General features: G+C 34.6%; 1 protein-coding gene across 6 annotated transcripts in view; it reads right to left on the bottom strand.

Moving 5' to 3' along the window:
• LOC149791361 (non-homologous end-joining factor 1-like) overlaps window positions 1-15,291 on the bottom strand; it is a 31,366-nt gene that overhangs the window by 15,694 nt on the left and 381 nt on the right. The window contains exons 2-6 of one of the 6 annotated variants that reach the window (XM_089969905.1): window positions 14,919-15,147; window positions 11,577-11,781; window positions 5,262-5,477; window positions 3,085-3,223; window positions 762-823 (exon numbers count right to left, since the gene is read on the bottom strand). In XM_089969905.1, coding sequence (XP_089826031.1) covers window positions 762-823; window positions 3,085-3,223; window positions 5,262-5,477; window positions 11,577-11,774 — 615 coding nt within the window. In that variant the 5' untranslated portion in view covers window positions 11,775-11,781; window positions 14,919-15,147. Of the gene's footprint in view, window positions 1-761; window positions 824-3,084; window positions 3,224-5,261; window positions 5,478-11,576; window positions 11,782-13,463; window positions 13,571-13,696; window positions 13,791-14,918; window positions 15,148-15,291 lie in introns of those variants that run through there. The other 5 variants (XM_089969907.1, XM_089969906.1, XM_089969910.1 and 2 more) reach the window with 5 other exon arrangements.

Genomic DNA, 15,291 nt, shown 5'->3' with positions numbered 1-15,291 from the left:
AAAAAATAATTAAGAAGTCAAGATATTTTTTTAATCAAAATATCTGTGTGTGGTAATTAAAGTGATTCCTGCATTGGATCAAACTGAATTGCCTTAAATGGCCTAAAATGTTGAATAAAAATCACTGACAATAGGTTGTTTGAAAGTATTTTTTTAATATCTTGTCAAGGATGAGAATGGCATATAAATAGATGCTAATTATATGACTGTATTCTACATATTGGAAATACAACCTATAAACCACTTAAATGAGCACCACTTATTACTGATATATATCAATAATGTAACTTATCATAGGCCAGGTATTGTGAATCATAAAAATACACAGCACAGGTGTACCATTTCACCCCTTCTATGTATAATAGATAAGTACTGTAAATTGATGTGTATGAGATAAGCATTGTCAATTTATAAAAAATAACTGACTATGAGATAAGAATACTTAATTTCTAAACCACTATATGTGAGAAAGATTGGAAATTTTTAAAACTGTATATGAGATAAAAAAATTATTTTATAAAACATTATGAGATAAGTATTGCTAATTTCTAAAACACTGCTTTCATAGCTACAGTTAAAGCGTAAAATGCTATGTATATGAGGTAACTATTGTTAATACATCAATCATTGTGTATAACTATTGCTAATTTATAAAACACGGTATATGATGCAACTATTGTTAATGGATAGAACACGGTGTACATGCAATAACTATTGTTTCTGCATAAAACGCTGTACAGTTTCGTTAACTGATAACTCACCTTTGACATCATCATATTCATCTCAAATGCAGTCTCGACAAATGGGTTTGTTTGAATATGCTCTGAAATAATAAAAAGAGGGAGAGCCAAGTTATCTCATGAACAAATTTAATTTAAGGTTACTATCACACCTACATGTGGACACATGAATATAGAACCGGCCATGTACTCTAATGCATGTTATAATTGGGGACAAATGGAGGCAGGAGCCACCATGGCTCAATGGTTAGTGTACCTAACTCATGACAGAAAGGACGTAGGTTTGAATCGTACCATCAGATCAGTCCATGATGGTTACTGTGTTGTGCCATGGACAAGACACTTTATTCCTATTGCTTTAGCACTAAACAACCAACTTCTGTTGGTGTGCCCAAAATACAAACTAAACCAATTCAACCTTAAGTTTATTGTCAACTATATGTTCATGAAATAAAAATACCTTACTTGGTTTTAATCCTAGAGCAAATGTGATCATTCTCCAAATGAAATTCAGTAAAACCCTCTAACCAATCCTAAAATCAAGACCATTCATCTGAAGCAAACACATTTACTAATTTAAATTTGCAATATAAACACCACATTTATGGTTTTACATCCATCTTCCAATTAAAGTCACTTTTTTCAAATAATGTCTGCTCAATAGTCAAGAGGTTTTATTGCAGTGCATGAATAATTATTTACTGTTTTCTAAAACGTTTATTTCCATGTGACTGCTCAAATTAGTGGAATTATTGGCATAATTACATTTGAAAATTATGCTTTTGATTCCATTTGTGATCTATGTATTGAATTGCTGACAATTTACAATTAATATATGGCTACCTCTGTATAAACAGCAATATGTATATAATAAAGGTCAGGAATATTTAAGTCCCAGTTAAATATAACCTAGTCTATATTTAACTCTATATACAATATAGAATTTCTCGAGCCCAATTTAAATATAACCTAGTCCAGATTAACACATATAAAAAGCAGATATACATAAATCCCATTTAAATATAGCCAAGTCCATACTGACTTGTATAAAAAATAAGGGAATACTCAAATCCCATTTAAATATAAACTACTCTATATTTACCTGTATATAAAATACAGGAATAATTAAGTCATATTTAAATATAACCTGGACCATATTTAATTGTATATCAATTAAAGGAATACTTAAGTCTCATTTAAATATAACCTCATCCATATTTAACTGTATATAAAAGACAGGAATGCTTAAGTCCCATTCAAATATAACCTAGTGCAAATATTTACCTATTTATAAAAGTTACCTGCTCATAATGGATGGTTTTTGTTAGTCCAATGGTTTACCGGTTTTACAATTCATCATTAAAGGTTTACTACTTTTAAAAAATTCTTGAACGTTTATCGCACAAAATATTAGCATTTTGCTCATTTAATGTGTGCATACCGTGCGCATACTGTAAAAGCAATTTGCTTTTTCTCTCAGAATAAAATCTGTAATTTCAACTGTCTCCCTGAAAATCATTTACTTATGAAAATATTTTACATATTTATACATTCTTCAGAGCTATTTCTGTCCATCCTAAGAAAAGAATCAGACAGGAATTAACTTGTACCTACAAAGCAAGCATATCACTGATCTACTGTTCTGTAAGCATGGGAGTCTGGTGAACATTTGCTTCCTGAGGTTTTGACCCCCTAATTTCATAGTTCACTATAACACTACTGCTGTTCTATAGCAGATAAGTTTAGGATTATTTGACTAAGTCAGTGGGAGGGAGGTGACACTTACTCCAGAATGCTTCGACTCCCTGTCCTTGTTCAGCAGGAACAAGATTATCTCCCGTTACTAGCCATATCAGCAAACTACACAGAGGTAATGCATACTCTTGGACATCTTCATTGCAACAGTTTTGTATCTCTCAGTCCTTGCTCTGTAGAAATTGGATTATCTCCTCTTACTAATGAAGCCAACAATTATTGGAGGGAAGGTTTAGGTGTGGTAGTACACACTCCTCAATGTTTTGACTCTGAACTAAGTAGCTCTCTATCTCTGTCCTTGCTCAAAAGGAATGATTTTATACCATTGCTAAGCATGACAGTAAACTTAGAAGGAATAAAGGTTAACTGGTGTTAATACTCATTCCTAGCTAAAATATTATCTTTTTCTCTATTATCATTCTAAAGGAAAAAGATCATCTCTCTTTTCTAGCTATGACAAACTTTGCAGGTGGAAAAGAATAACTGTGGCAATATTCCTGGATGGTTTTACTCCTTAAGCACTTTAGTTCTCTATGTCTTTGTTTTGTAGGAATATAGCATGACAAGATGGGAGACAGGTAATACTTACTCCTAGATGTCTTGACTCCTTGTGCTTTGTACTCTTCAATCTCTCTGTCTTTGTTCTGTAAAAGTTTGAACAGCTCCTGCTGTCTCCTCTTTAGCTCTGCAACCATGGTCAGCAGTGGGATAATAAGGTGATCTGAGCACTGGAGTGTTAAATAAAATGACAATTAGCTAATGATTTAAGCACTATTCTAAAGACACGATTTTTTAAACCAGGTGTTTGCACCTGTACAAGAAAGTGGTCAGGCCTGGCAATCAAAACAATGAAGCACATAACGGAGCAATCACGTGCTAATCACCTCCATGAACTTAAACAAAATGACACATCTGATTTAATCCTCTTGTCATAACCCTCTGTATTCAATTAAAAAAATTAAAACCCCAAATTTAAGCAATCCACAAAGTTTGCCCCATGTATGGAAGATAGAAGTAGTGTTATTGTGCAGAAACCATTTTGTTTTCTTTCAGTCATGATGACCTTGACCTATGATCTCAACATTAATATGCTTCTTCCTCACCACAAGTGCAAGACATCCAAAAAGTCTGATCCAGGTATTTGAAATGAGACCTTTTCAAACCAATCAATAGGCTTTTCCACTTTGCCAAGTATAAACCATCAATTAATTTTGGTCCAGGTCTGTGATACAACTAACTTTGGTCCAGGTCCATGATAAAACTAACTTTGGTTCATGATACAACTAATTTTGGTCCAGATCTGTGATACTAAACAAAGCCACTGTGTGTAACCATTTCATTTCCATCACAGTAACTCTGAATTTTTAGCTTTTGACATCCATGAGCAAGCTATAATAATTTTTTAACTGCAGATGGTGAGGAATTCCAGTTACTGTGTGGAAAACATTTGTCAATCTTCAGTCAGTGTTTTCCTTATCTTGATATTATAAGGGTCTTACCCAAGTGGAAGCAATCCAGAAATTCTGGCAAATGTAGATGGTGAACAATAAGTCATTCATCACAAATTAAACTGTAAACATGCATCATAACATATTGTGCTCAGCCATATTTTTATATTTTGCACATTCAAACCTAACTGAACAAATATTTTATGGCCAAAAAGTTTGTCCAAACTAAGTTATATATACAAAACAATGAGATATGTTTGACATTTTTTAAACAGTGTATGAAATTTTGCTTGGATCATAGTAAATATAACTGCACAACAATAATACTGAATTCCCATTTTTTCCCTTCACTTTCTCAATGAAAACAGAAATGTCAAACAGAATGATTGCTATGTTACTTAGGTATCACTGTGATGTTAATACTCATTGTGATTCAGTACCAACACAGTGTATCCCCTTAGAGAGAAAGACAGAGAGTCAAAAGTCCCCCTGGCATCAGAATTGGGGGTCAGACCAAGTAAAAAACAAACTTTGACATCAAAACTCAGGGTCAAATTAAAATTTGAGGGTTCCCTGAAGCACAAATGAGGGTAAAGCGAAACACTGCAACAGAAACTACATCACTAGCTTTCCATGACCCAACAGTAATTACTGTACCAGCTTTCTATAGAATTTCCAAGATCAATTACATCACCAGCTTTCCATGACCCAACATAATTACTGTACCAGCTTTCTATAGAATTTCCAAGATCAATTACATTATCAGCTCCACTTTTTCACTTCTTTCAATAACAATAATTATTTTTTCAAGTGTTAAAATTTATTGCTCTTTAATTGGAGGTTCTGTCATTGATATTAAGGTGCTAGGTGTTATCATGATAAGTAATCAGTTGTAATATCCACTGTACCAAAAGTTTTGATCAGGCTTTGGGGAAATATGAAAAATATATACATGTTTGTTGTATCTCTACCAATGAGCAAAATAAAATGAAAAAATGTTCTCATCCTGAAACAGAATAATTTATTTAGAGACAAAGTCAATGGCTTAAGTTCACAGATGGCATAAAGAAATCAAATCTGCTGTACCAACTTGAATAGACGATGGCTTGGTATGTAGTGATCTAATCACTAACCCTGAAAAAATGATCAGCGCATTATGATTGTGTTCATAAATGAAAAATGGTCAGTCATAGCAGAGATCACTCATAACAGGTTTTAGAGTACTTCAACAGTCCAAGATACAACTTGTTTGATATTTTCATCAGATAGCATACATTTCCTTCAATCAACAAACATAAACTGTTTATCAATTCCTCACCAATCTGGTTTCTCCTAGTTCACAGAAGAATTTCCAGATAAATGGCATCCCTGCTAACTGAGAGTTTATGGTCAGTGTCAATTTCTCAGCACTGCTCCCTGATCCACTTGGTTCCAAGTTTATATTCAGTGTTGTGTCCTTCCCAGTTCTCTCCAGAGCACCTTGGATCTGGTCAAGGATTCGTGTCACAGAGGCCTCAATGCTGGGATTCAGTTTCTGAAATGAGTAACAATATATTCATTACCATGAAATCTTTAAGAAATACTCATAATTTCACAAGATAATATAAAGAATGAATTATTTATTAGTATAGTCTCAATGACAGTAGCTGCATACAGAATTAAACTCTGCTCTTCTGCCTGACAGTCCAACACAAATACAGTGTGACCGCGCTATAACACAGTAGTTGGGAGCCATAGAACCCAAAAGTGTTATAGATCAAACTGTGTTATAAGCAACAAGGTCAGTTAGCTGATGAAAATGATGCATGTACCCAAAAAAAACTGCAAGGGGGGGGTAATAAATGCATGCAGTAAAATATGTGCTTCAGCGGCACAGATACCATCTTAAATCAATGCATATTAAATGAGAAATACACCTGTAGTGAAAACAGAAGGCATATATAATAGTGTACTTTATTTAGAGAACCACAAACTGGTACATATACATGAATACTGTTTATATATACATGTCTAATGTATAGCATGACTAGAGTATCAACACCGTGTACTCACCCACAAATCTTGTCATATACATTGAAACTACAATACAAGTGATTCCATCAAAAATATGCATATACACAGGTTTAAAATATTCAATAATTTTGTCACACATCATATATTGGTCTGAATTCAGTGGAAAAACATAGCACAATCACTTAATGAATGACGAAGCACATTTACTTGTCAGTACATCCCAAGTCGGTAAAAGTTAGTTTGTGTTTTAACCCACCGTTGGTAGCGATCGTAAGCATAAACTTTTTCCCTGCAAAAAGAAAATGTTCACAGCACAGTTAATGTGTTCCAGTCACATTGGAAAATGCAAAAATCCATCAGATTATATTAATTTTATTTAAGTTTGGTACTGACTTCCTCTGAAGAGAAGTTCTTTGTTTTTATTAAAGATTGTAGTCTGCTTTCTTTGATGAAGGGTGCAAGCGTTATTGAAGTCACTGCTAAAGGACAGCTTCGGAGAACCAAACGAATGCCCATTTCTTATTGTGGTGGCAACATCAAAAAAACTGTATTGCATGACTGAGACTGATTACGGTTTCATAACAATCGGTGCTCCAAAGGGAAGGTAATCTGTTTCCTTTGAAATTTCAGCAAACTATTTTATATGGTACATTTTTAAAAAGGAACTGGTCATCACTTGGACTATTCTAGTTATGGTTCCTCCCTGCCTATTTAATAAACCAATAAGTAAGATGTGTTTTTTTTAAATACATTTGTGGTAGCAGTGTTATGCTGCCTTCCACGCATGTGTAAGAAATTTAACAAAGGGTCAACAGTCCGGTCTGATGACAGAGATTGTAAAAGAAAATGCGAGTGTTCTGAATGATTTAATTCTGAGTGAAAAGAAGAGGAATTATTTGTACCATCCACATATAAATGTCAGTCTTTGTAAATATATTAATTATTAGCGAGTGGCCGAAAATCCAACAAAAGATAGATTACGAGATATGCAACAGGCTGATCTCTATTACCAGAAATGTCAACAACAAAAAAGTGGATATCTCACAACATACAGTTTTCATGCTAGATGTCAAGATAAGCGGACTATGATATAACAATGCACTGTTTAGATGGTTTGTCAATATGGACAAAGAATTTGTTTATGTACCAATAGATAAATTTCAGTACATATTATATCCAGTTTGAGGCTTTCTTTCATGGAGCTTCTGAATTTCTCTACTCAAAAACAATGGTTGTATATAAAAGTCTAAACAGCCAACAATGTTGCCAATAAAAACAATCACCAGATAGTATATTTTGCCGCCAATAAGGAAAAAAATCCAAGTTTGCGACATTGGCGAAACCCTACGTGATCCCAGAATAAACCTTTTAACATTATTTTTCGTACTTTAAAGATGAAAAAACTACTTTTTCGTGTACAAGAAAAATACATATAAAATTCAGGAGCCACACAATGATTGTCTAGTATTCATACACGATCTCTTCCCCAAAATGATAATAAACTTTTTGCTTTTTTCATACTTTTAAGAACGTTTTTTTTGTGTATGAAAAAAATACTTGTATACGAAATTTCAGGAGCCACACCATGATCGTGTTATATCCGAATATGTGTTATAACGGAGCATACTATAGTGGGGTCACTGTATGTGTACCATGAGACTAAGTGTTGTTGTTGTAGGGTTTAACGACATTTTTCAGCCCAAGATAGGCTATACATGGTGGCCAGTATCAATAGTGGAAGAAGAACCAGGGAAAACCCAGTAAAGAACCACTGACCCACGAGAAGATACTGACAAGCTTTCTCACATTGGCTGAACCTGAGACTTGAACCCACGCAGACAGAGGTGAGATGACAATGATCCATAATGGTGAGCGCTTTATACCACTCAGCCACTCGTGTCCCCTGAGGGTAAGTGTTTGGACTAGTTACTCATTAGCATATAATGTTCATGGTAAAAGAGACCAAGTGAAAATTAGTGACAGTGATAGCTATACTTTGTCTATCACATCTCATGTGTAAGGTGGGGACAGGGATACAGCTCTCAGTATCTGACTGCACGACAGAGGATGTGTTTTGATGATTCTGAGAGGTAACTCTGGGTGAGACTTTCAGCCTTCTCATTATCTTTGGAAGTAGCCTCCTGAAATGACCCTTGTTTTTGGAATGGTTGTTTCTCTTTACATGGCTAAAAATGACATTTAAACATTGGTCTGTATCAATAAAAATACCTATTCCAGACAAATATGATAAAAATTTATGCTTTCTTTAACATGTACTTCAATGAAAAATCAAGGTCATATTTCAATATACAATCAAACCTATCCTAATAGTCACCTGAATTGCTACTAACAATAGCCACAGGAAGCTTCATTTCATTAACTAATTATCAAAGGTCACAAACAAATTCTGAATGTCTTTTGATGTTCATGAGTTTGAGCAACTGCTTAATCCATCAATTGTTTAAAGTGGGAATGACCCGTTGTCATGCCTAATTATACCAACTGTCCTAACAAAAAGTCAGATGTATGTTTCATAATTAGGAGCCATTTCTAGTGATGAGATAAAAGTGTGTGTGTGGTTGCATGTGTGAGAGGGAGAGAGAGAGAGAGAGAGAGAGATGTATAAATGAGTATATATACACAGTTGTAATCTTGATTTGATCGTGTGCATTTAAATCACCAGATCAGTTTTAGATGACTTTAATTGACAGAATTGGGTGCTGATAAATGCACAGTTATTTCTCTACAGGAGAGAAGATAACACATCTTGTTAATGGCAACTCAAAAAAACCAGCTCAGTTTATAGTATCCTTGTGTGGAACTCAATGCATTTTGTTATTTGTCTTTTTTTGCATAATAGCTAACTAAATACATGTATCATGGTTACATACTACACCTGCTACTGCTAATAATCATAACAATAATAATACATTTGAAATAATAATAAATACTGATATTAACAATGCTAATGGTATCTGGTTCAAAGTAAATACATTTGTCATGAATGACGTTTGAGTGCTTAACCTGCCTTCAGAGATCACCTATATATGAAGGTCACTTCTGCCCTTCCCCATGATGTACACAGGTTTGAACATAATATGAATGACATCCCTGACATATAGTCAGAAGTCAAACTATTGAAGAGTCCCGCTTACCCATATGTGAACATATACATACATGTCAATCAAAATACCTTCACATTTTTTAATATTTATTAAAGTGTTATCACGTGACAAACCTGTGTGAAATACTTAATATTTTCCTTATGTAAAAGTGGCAATCAATAGTTACATCAGCTCCAAAAATGAGGTACAAAACCATAATCCAACCTCATAAATCATGCACCATTTCCATCTTTGTTTTAGAGATCCTGACAATGGCAATAAAAGTAATCCTTTGAACCCGGTAAGTCAAACACTTATGTCAGTTTCTAACACACTGATCTCCTTACAGAGAAATTTTCCAAACCAACCACCAGTCTTGTCCAAGGAGATCTCAGAATCTCTGTTTTTCAGGAATCGAGAGTTTAGTGTCTGCATCATTTCTTCCCATAACTGACTGCCCTATGATCATTAATTATTCTTTACTGTGTGCAGCATATTTTGAACTGGCATAAAGCAAAATTTACATGGAATGTAATGAACATTCTTCTGCAAAAGTACTGCACAGAAGCAAGAATAACTAATAATCTTATGGTGCATGGTTCAGCGCAGGATCTTATGCAGACGGTCTGCTTGATGTATAGCACAATGATAAACACTTGATCCAAAAACAAAACCCATGTGAGTTACCCCACTATGCAAAAGGTCAAAGGTCATTTGAAGCAAGAATGCAATGTCTTTAAAGAGTTAATCTGAGTGCACGAAAAATTAAATAATTCATTCATTTCATTATACAGACAGAAAACACATCATAACTAAAATCAGATCTGTTTTTGGTAATAAATCACTTTGAGAAGCTGTTACATCATGCTGCCATTTCTGTGATTACACTAAGAGTTCTTAAGAAGGGAAACTATGTTTTACATATTATACCCTGGGTTTTTAAATTTCTTTTTCAAACTAATAAGATCATAACAATTTAGATCAATTTCTGAGCAATTAAAAGTAGTCAGTAAATTGGGTGTGTATGTTAAATATCAGTGATAAACTGAAATTTCCAAAATTAAACTGATTTTACATTGAACTGAGTAGGAGTCTTCATGTAAGAAGCATACTGGTATACAAATTTACACTTCATGAATATTCAGGTCTTAATCTTATGTCATTGCTACTCACAAAGGCATAACACTAGACCACCCAAATAAAGGTCAAAACTGCATAACACTAGACCACCCAAATAAAGGTCAAAACTGCATAACACTAGACCACCCAAATAAAGGTCAAAACTGCGTAACACTAGACCACCCAAATAAAGGTCAAAACTGCATAACACTAGACCACCCAAATAAAGGTCAAAACTGCGAACACAATTCAATTGCAATTTAGAGATTATGTCCCAGTTCTTGATCATCACTACTAGCATATCAACTGAGAAAATGTGGATGAAAATTAAAAAAGGGAAAAAAAATGAAAATAAATAAATTCCAGTAAAATGGGTGAAAAATGGTACAATATAACCCCAGTACTAAATGACTGCAACACAACTGGATTTGCTTTGAAAAACACACGTCACCAATTCCTCTAATGTAGGGCAATCGACTCTAATGTTTACATATTTGGGTTTATATTATATGATTCAAATATATGTGAATTAAGTTATTGTCTAAAAGTTGCCAAGATATTATTTGTATATATTAAATCATTAGTTTATTTATAAAAACTATTGTGTGTGTGTGTGTGTGTGATTTGGATTTTTAATGTAGCTGTAAAAAAAATTCAGTCATATCGCTATGATGTCTGCAGTGTGGCAATTTATAGTGATGTCTAGCACTGGGCATCATGCTGCAGACGTGTAGCTTGATGTCCCACCCAGGCACATTATCCTGACACTAGGCCGACCAGTCCTAACACTAACCTCTTAATGCTGAGTGCCAAGTGAGGCAGCTGTTAGTACCATTTTTGTAAGTCTCTGGCTTGATTCTGCCAAGGATCAAACCCGCGACCTCCCGTATCCGAGGTGGATGCTCTTACCACTAGGTCACCGGAGCGGTCATCAAAACTATTCTTTTTAATGTTGAAAGTTAACATTCAGTAACTGGTACTGTGTGGCTAGGTCTGTGTGAGTTGGATTTTTAAGGTAGCTTTAACAATGTTTCAGTCATATCGCTACAATGTCTGCAATGAAGCAGTTTATAGTAATGTCAAGTATTATGGGCTTCATGCCGCAGACATGTAGCATGTCCCACCCAGTCACATTATCCTGACACCAGGCCAACCAGTCCTAGCACTAATCTCTTATTACTGAGCATCGAGCGAGGCAGCTGTTAGTACCACTTTTATAAGTCTTTGGCATGACTCAGCCAGGGTTCAAACCCGTTACCTCCATCTAACCACTTAGGCTACCAGAGCGGTTGTGTAGCTAGGTAACGATACAACCACTCGTGAGAATTGGGGAAAATGGAATGAAACAATAAGATTTTGAAGAATCAAAAATGTGAAAAATGTTTCCATTGCCTTACCTGTACTCGTTTATTCAAGGAATCTTCAGACATTTCCTCGTACCAGAATAACATGAAATCGGTTATAAGAATTTCATACGAGTTCTGAGTGAAGCGCCATTTCACCAAAAACACGTTTCCTTCTATTTCTAATGGCTGCCAGTGACATGCACTCAAATCTGGCTTCCATTGTCTTCGCCACTCCACCTCACTCGACATGTTTCACCTGGGAATACAGATTAGATGATATGTCACACTATTTGGATTTGTGAAGAAAATATAACTAGAAGAAACTTAATGAACAATGAAACTAAGCTTATAGGTCATAGGTTAAAAGCAATAATGAATTAACAAACATGCTACATTATGATTGGTTAATTTTTGGTCGGTCCATCTAAAGACCTCAAGATACCCCTAGACACCAAAGATTACCCCAAAACATTGCAAGACTGTCCAAAACCACTATCAGCTACTCATGATACAGGTATACAATTAAATGAAAACAAAATTAAACAAAAGCTGATTATATTTATCTGCTGTTGACACAATTTTTAAGACTAATTACCGAGTAAAATCGGTGGAGTTTTTTCCTATGGCGGTAAACGTGAAAGTTAAAAAACAAAATCATTTCTGGTCATAATAGATGTGAGTCGAGAGATATGGGAAATCTAAGGAAATAATCAGTATAATAAAATAATAAGGATTAATGCTCCCCCCCCCCCGTACCACAGGTGCTCAATGCCAGGTTGATGTTGAGAAAAAAAAACAATAATCTGAAGGGAAAAAATCATACAGAGTGACAAAAATACCTTAGATAACCCCCATGACCCGTTCTGACATTGGGCCATCTCTATCATAATTTAAAACAGAGAAGGTACATAACTTCCAAATACTTCGTTCCACCTATGACCCTCAATTTTCTTCTGCTATTTCTGTCTTTAAAGGCATCAACCATACTATATGGCCTGTTTTACTCCTGAGACATTTTTCTATTCATCAAGCCATCATTGACTTTTCTGCATTGTACCAAACTGAAGTTACAGGCTCCGAAATGTGAGATTTTTGCAAATTTTGTCTTTTGGGACAAGTGCGTGCACAGGTGAAAACCGTTGAAGAGAGCTACATGTACCATGTTTACGACTCTATGATGCATCCCTTCTTGAATTACAGAACAGTGGTAGATGTAAAAGTAAGTTTTTACTTACCATTAACTCGATTCAACTTTAGGAATCCTGTTCCATGTAAGAATTAGACATTATCTTCTTCATTGCACATACATCGTATACATGCAACTCTATTTTCAAAATAGGCAAACTATGTGGTACACACATTACTGCCAAAATATGATTGGCTCAAAAGGTTATATTTATTATCACATGAGCTTGAACTTGTCTCAGCAGTACAAATTCACGAAAATGACACATTTTGGAGCCCGTAACTTCAGTTTGGTACAACGCAGAAAAGTCAATGATGGCTTGATGAATAGAAAATATCTCAGGAGTAAAACAAACCATACAGTATGGTCGTGTGTTTTTAAAGACGGAAATAGCAGAAGGAATTCGAGGGTCATGGGTGGAACGAAGTATTTGGAAGTTACGTACCTTCTCTGTTATATATTATGAAAGAGGTTTCTTTGTCAGAACGGGTCATGGGGGTAATCTAATGTATTTTTGTCACTCTGTATGACTTTTTCCCTTCAGATTATTGTTTTTTTTCTCTCTCTCTCAACATCAAGTTCTGCGTCGAGCACCCCATACCAGGCAATAACGCAAATTTTCCAGAAAATTAGAAATGACAAAACTGTAAGTAATCCACGTATATATCACAAAGAGCGGTATAGCTACGATGTCGTAGCCACGAGGTACGAGTAAGGGTACTAATATTAGTACTAAGAGCGGTACAGATTACAAGTCAGAATAACTGGGAGCACCACTGATAATTCTCAAATTCTTTGGAAATAAAGCTCTTCAATTATCTTTCATGATCAATAGCAGTTCTCTGAATAAATCCTAACAAAAGAGACTTAGTTATATTAATATTTCTTAAAGGTTTACTAGAGTGTAATACACATTATATATCAGAATGTTCATTTTTCACTAAATAACTCATAAATGTGCATTAAAAAGCATATTTTAACTCACATAGAAGAAAAGAAAGATAATGTGTGCATTTATCGATGTTTTACGGAAAACGCTCCGGAAATATTTGTTTACTTCCGGTGAAAATAGGATTTCCGGATCAGGTCAAAACGGACCGGTACCAAAAGACCCACGACCAAAACGGACTAGTGCTTAAAAAGACCCGGTCCAAAAAGGCCCGACCCAAAAAAGCCCATTTATGTACCAATTACAAATTACTAATATCATGTCTAATAAAAGTAACTAATACGTAAATATCATTTCCTTGTTTTACTGTGAAATGCCTATAAATAATGTGCAGTAGAGAATCATTGTGCAGTATGTCACAATCGTACGTCAAGTGATCATGAACATAATTGTGACACACTACTACATATTCTATGTGACATGAACCAAGAAGGCAAATAATAATTGTGTAAGAAAACATTGGAAGTAAAGCGAATCAATAATATCTTTATTATAACATATCAAGAGTGAATACGAGTTAGTGATACCCACGTGTGGGTTGTACATGCCAACTTTGTCATGGTAATGCCTTAATTAAGTAATGACGATTTAATTAATTATGGATTAATATTTTCATCTGCGAAGACTATTGACTCTTCCTGTTTCACATACATTCAGTATCGTTAATATATGTGTATGCGTATTGTATTTGCGTTAAATATGATTTATGCTTTCAACAGACATTTGTTATATACTGTGCCTTGTAGGCACCGTTATTGCGTTGCGGTTACAATTAAAGTCAGGTCACAATTAGAAAAAAAATTAAGAGGTTATTTATTTAAAAAAAATAAAGAACCATTTTTTTATGGTGGGATATAAAGAGAAAAAGAAGAAAAGACATCATGTCTAACTAGTATAAGCAACAAAAGACAAACAAACGCTAATGCCATTTCAGATTTATAAATTTGTTAATAATACCAAGCATTATTGCTAATACATGAATATTACAATCGAATATCAAATACTACAACAATATTGCCCATAATGGCTTTTAAAATAAACTGAACAGCAAAATAAAGTAAACAATTCTACAATAACAGCAAGAAATAATCATCGAACTATAAAAACATGCATACATAGATATTCACTATTCAATAAAAAACTTGCAACACAACAAAATTGCACGCAGTGGCTGCCGTCGTTAATATTACGATATAGGATGCAATCTTAGAATACCAGAGGGATATAGTAACGTTGTTGCTACAGTGTTTATACTTACACTCTGTGACTAAAAAAAGAAACCTTAGAGGTTTTGATCTCGTGCTGCATGTACTGGTCCCAAAGTGTGTTGAATGAATTTGATAATCGATAGCTTCGTCTCTCACGTCTTAGGTCGTTACACTGGACGGCTAAGCGCACGGGATCGGCCTCTCTCTGCAGCAGTTGCACTAACTGGTATAAGACTAGTCCCATGTGCACTGCCCTTGAATTTAGACAATGGTGCCAGCCTGAAAATGTATAACCGACAACGAACAATTGAACTGTAAAAGTAATATTTTTTTTTATATATCAGCCTGCATAAGGATGAATATCATACTGAGAATTATGTCATGCATATTAATAGACTAATGTCTTTATACTGATATGCTTTA

Source organism: Sinohyriopsis cumingii, chromosome 9, assembly GCF_028554795.1.
Source record: "Sinohyriopsis cumingii isolate HCF-2022 chromosome 9, ASM2855479v2, whole genome shotgun sequence".
Lineage (NCBI taxonomy): Eukaryota > Metazoa > Mollusca > Bivalvia > Unionida > Unionidae > Sinohyriopsis > Sinohyriopsis cumingii.
The sequence above is the reverse complement of the archived record's forward strand: the minus strand, read 5'-3'. Positions and strand labels throughout refer to the sequence as shown.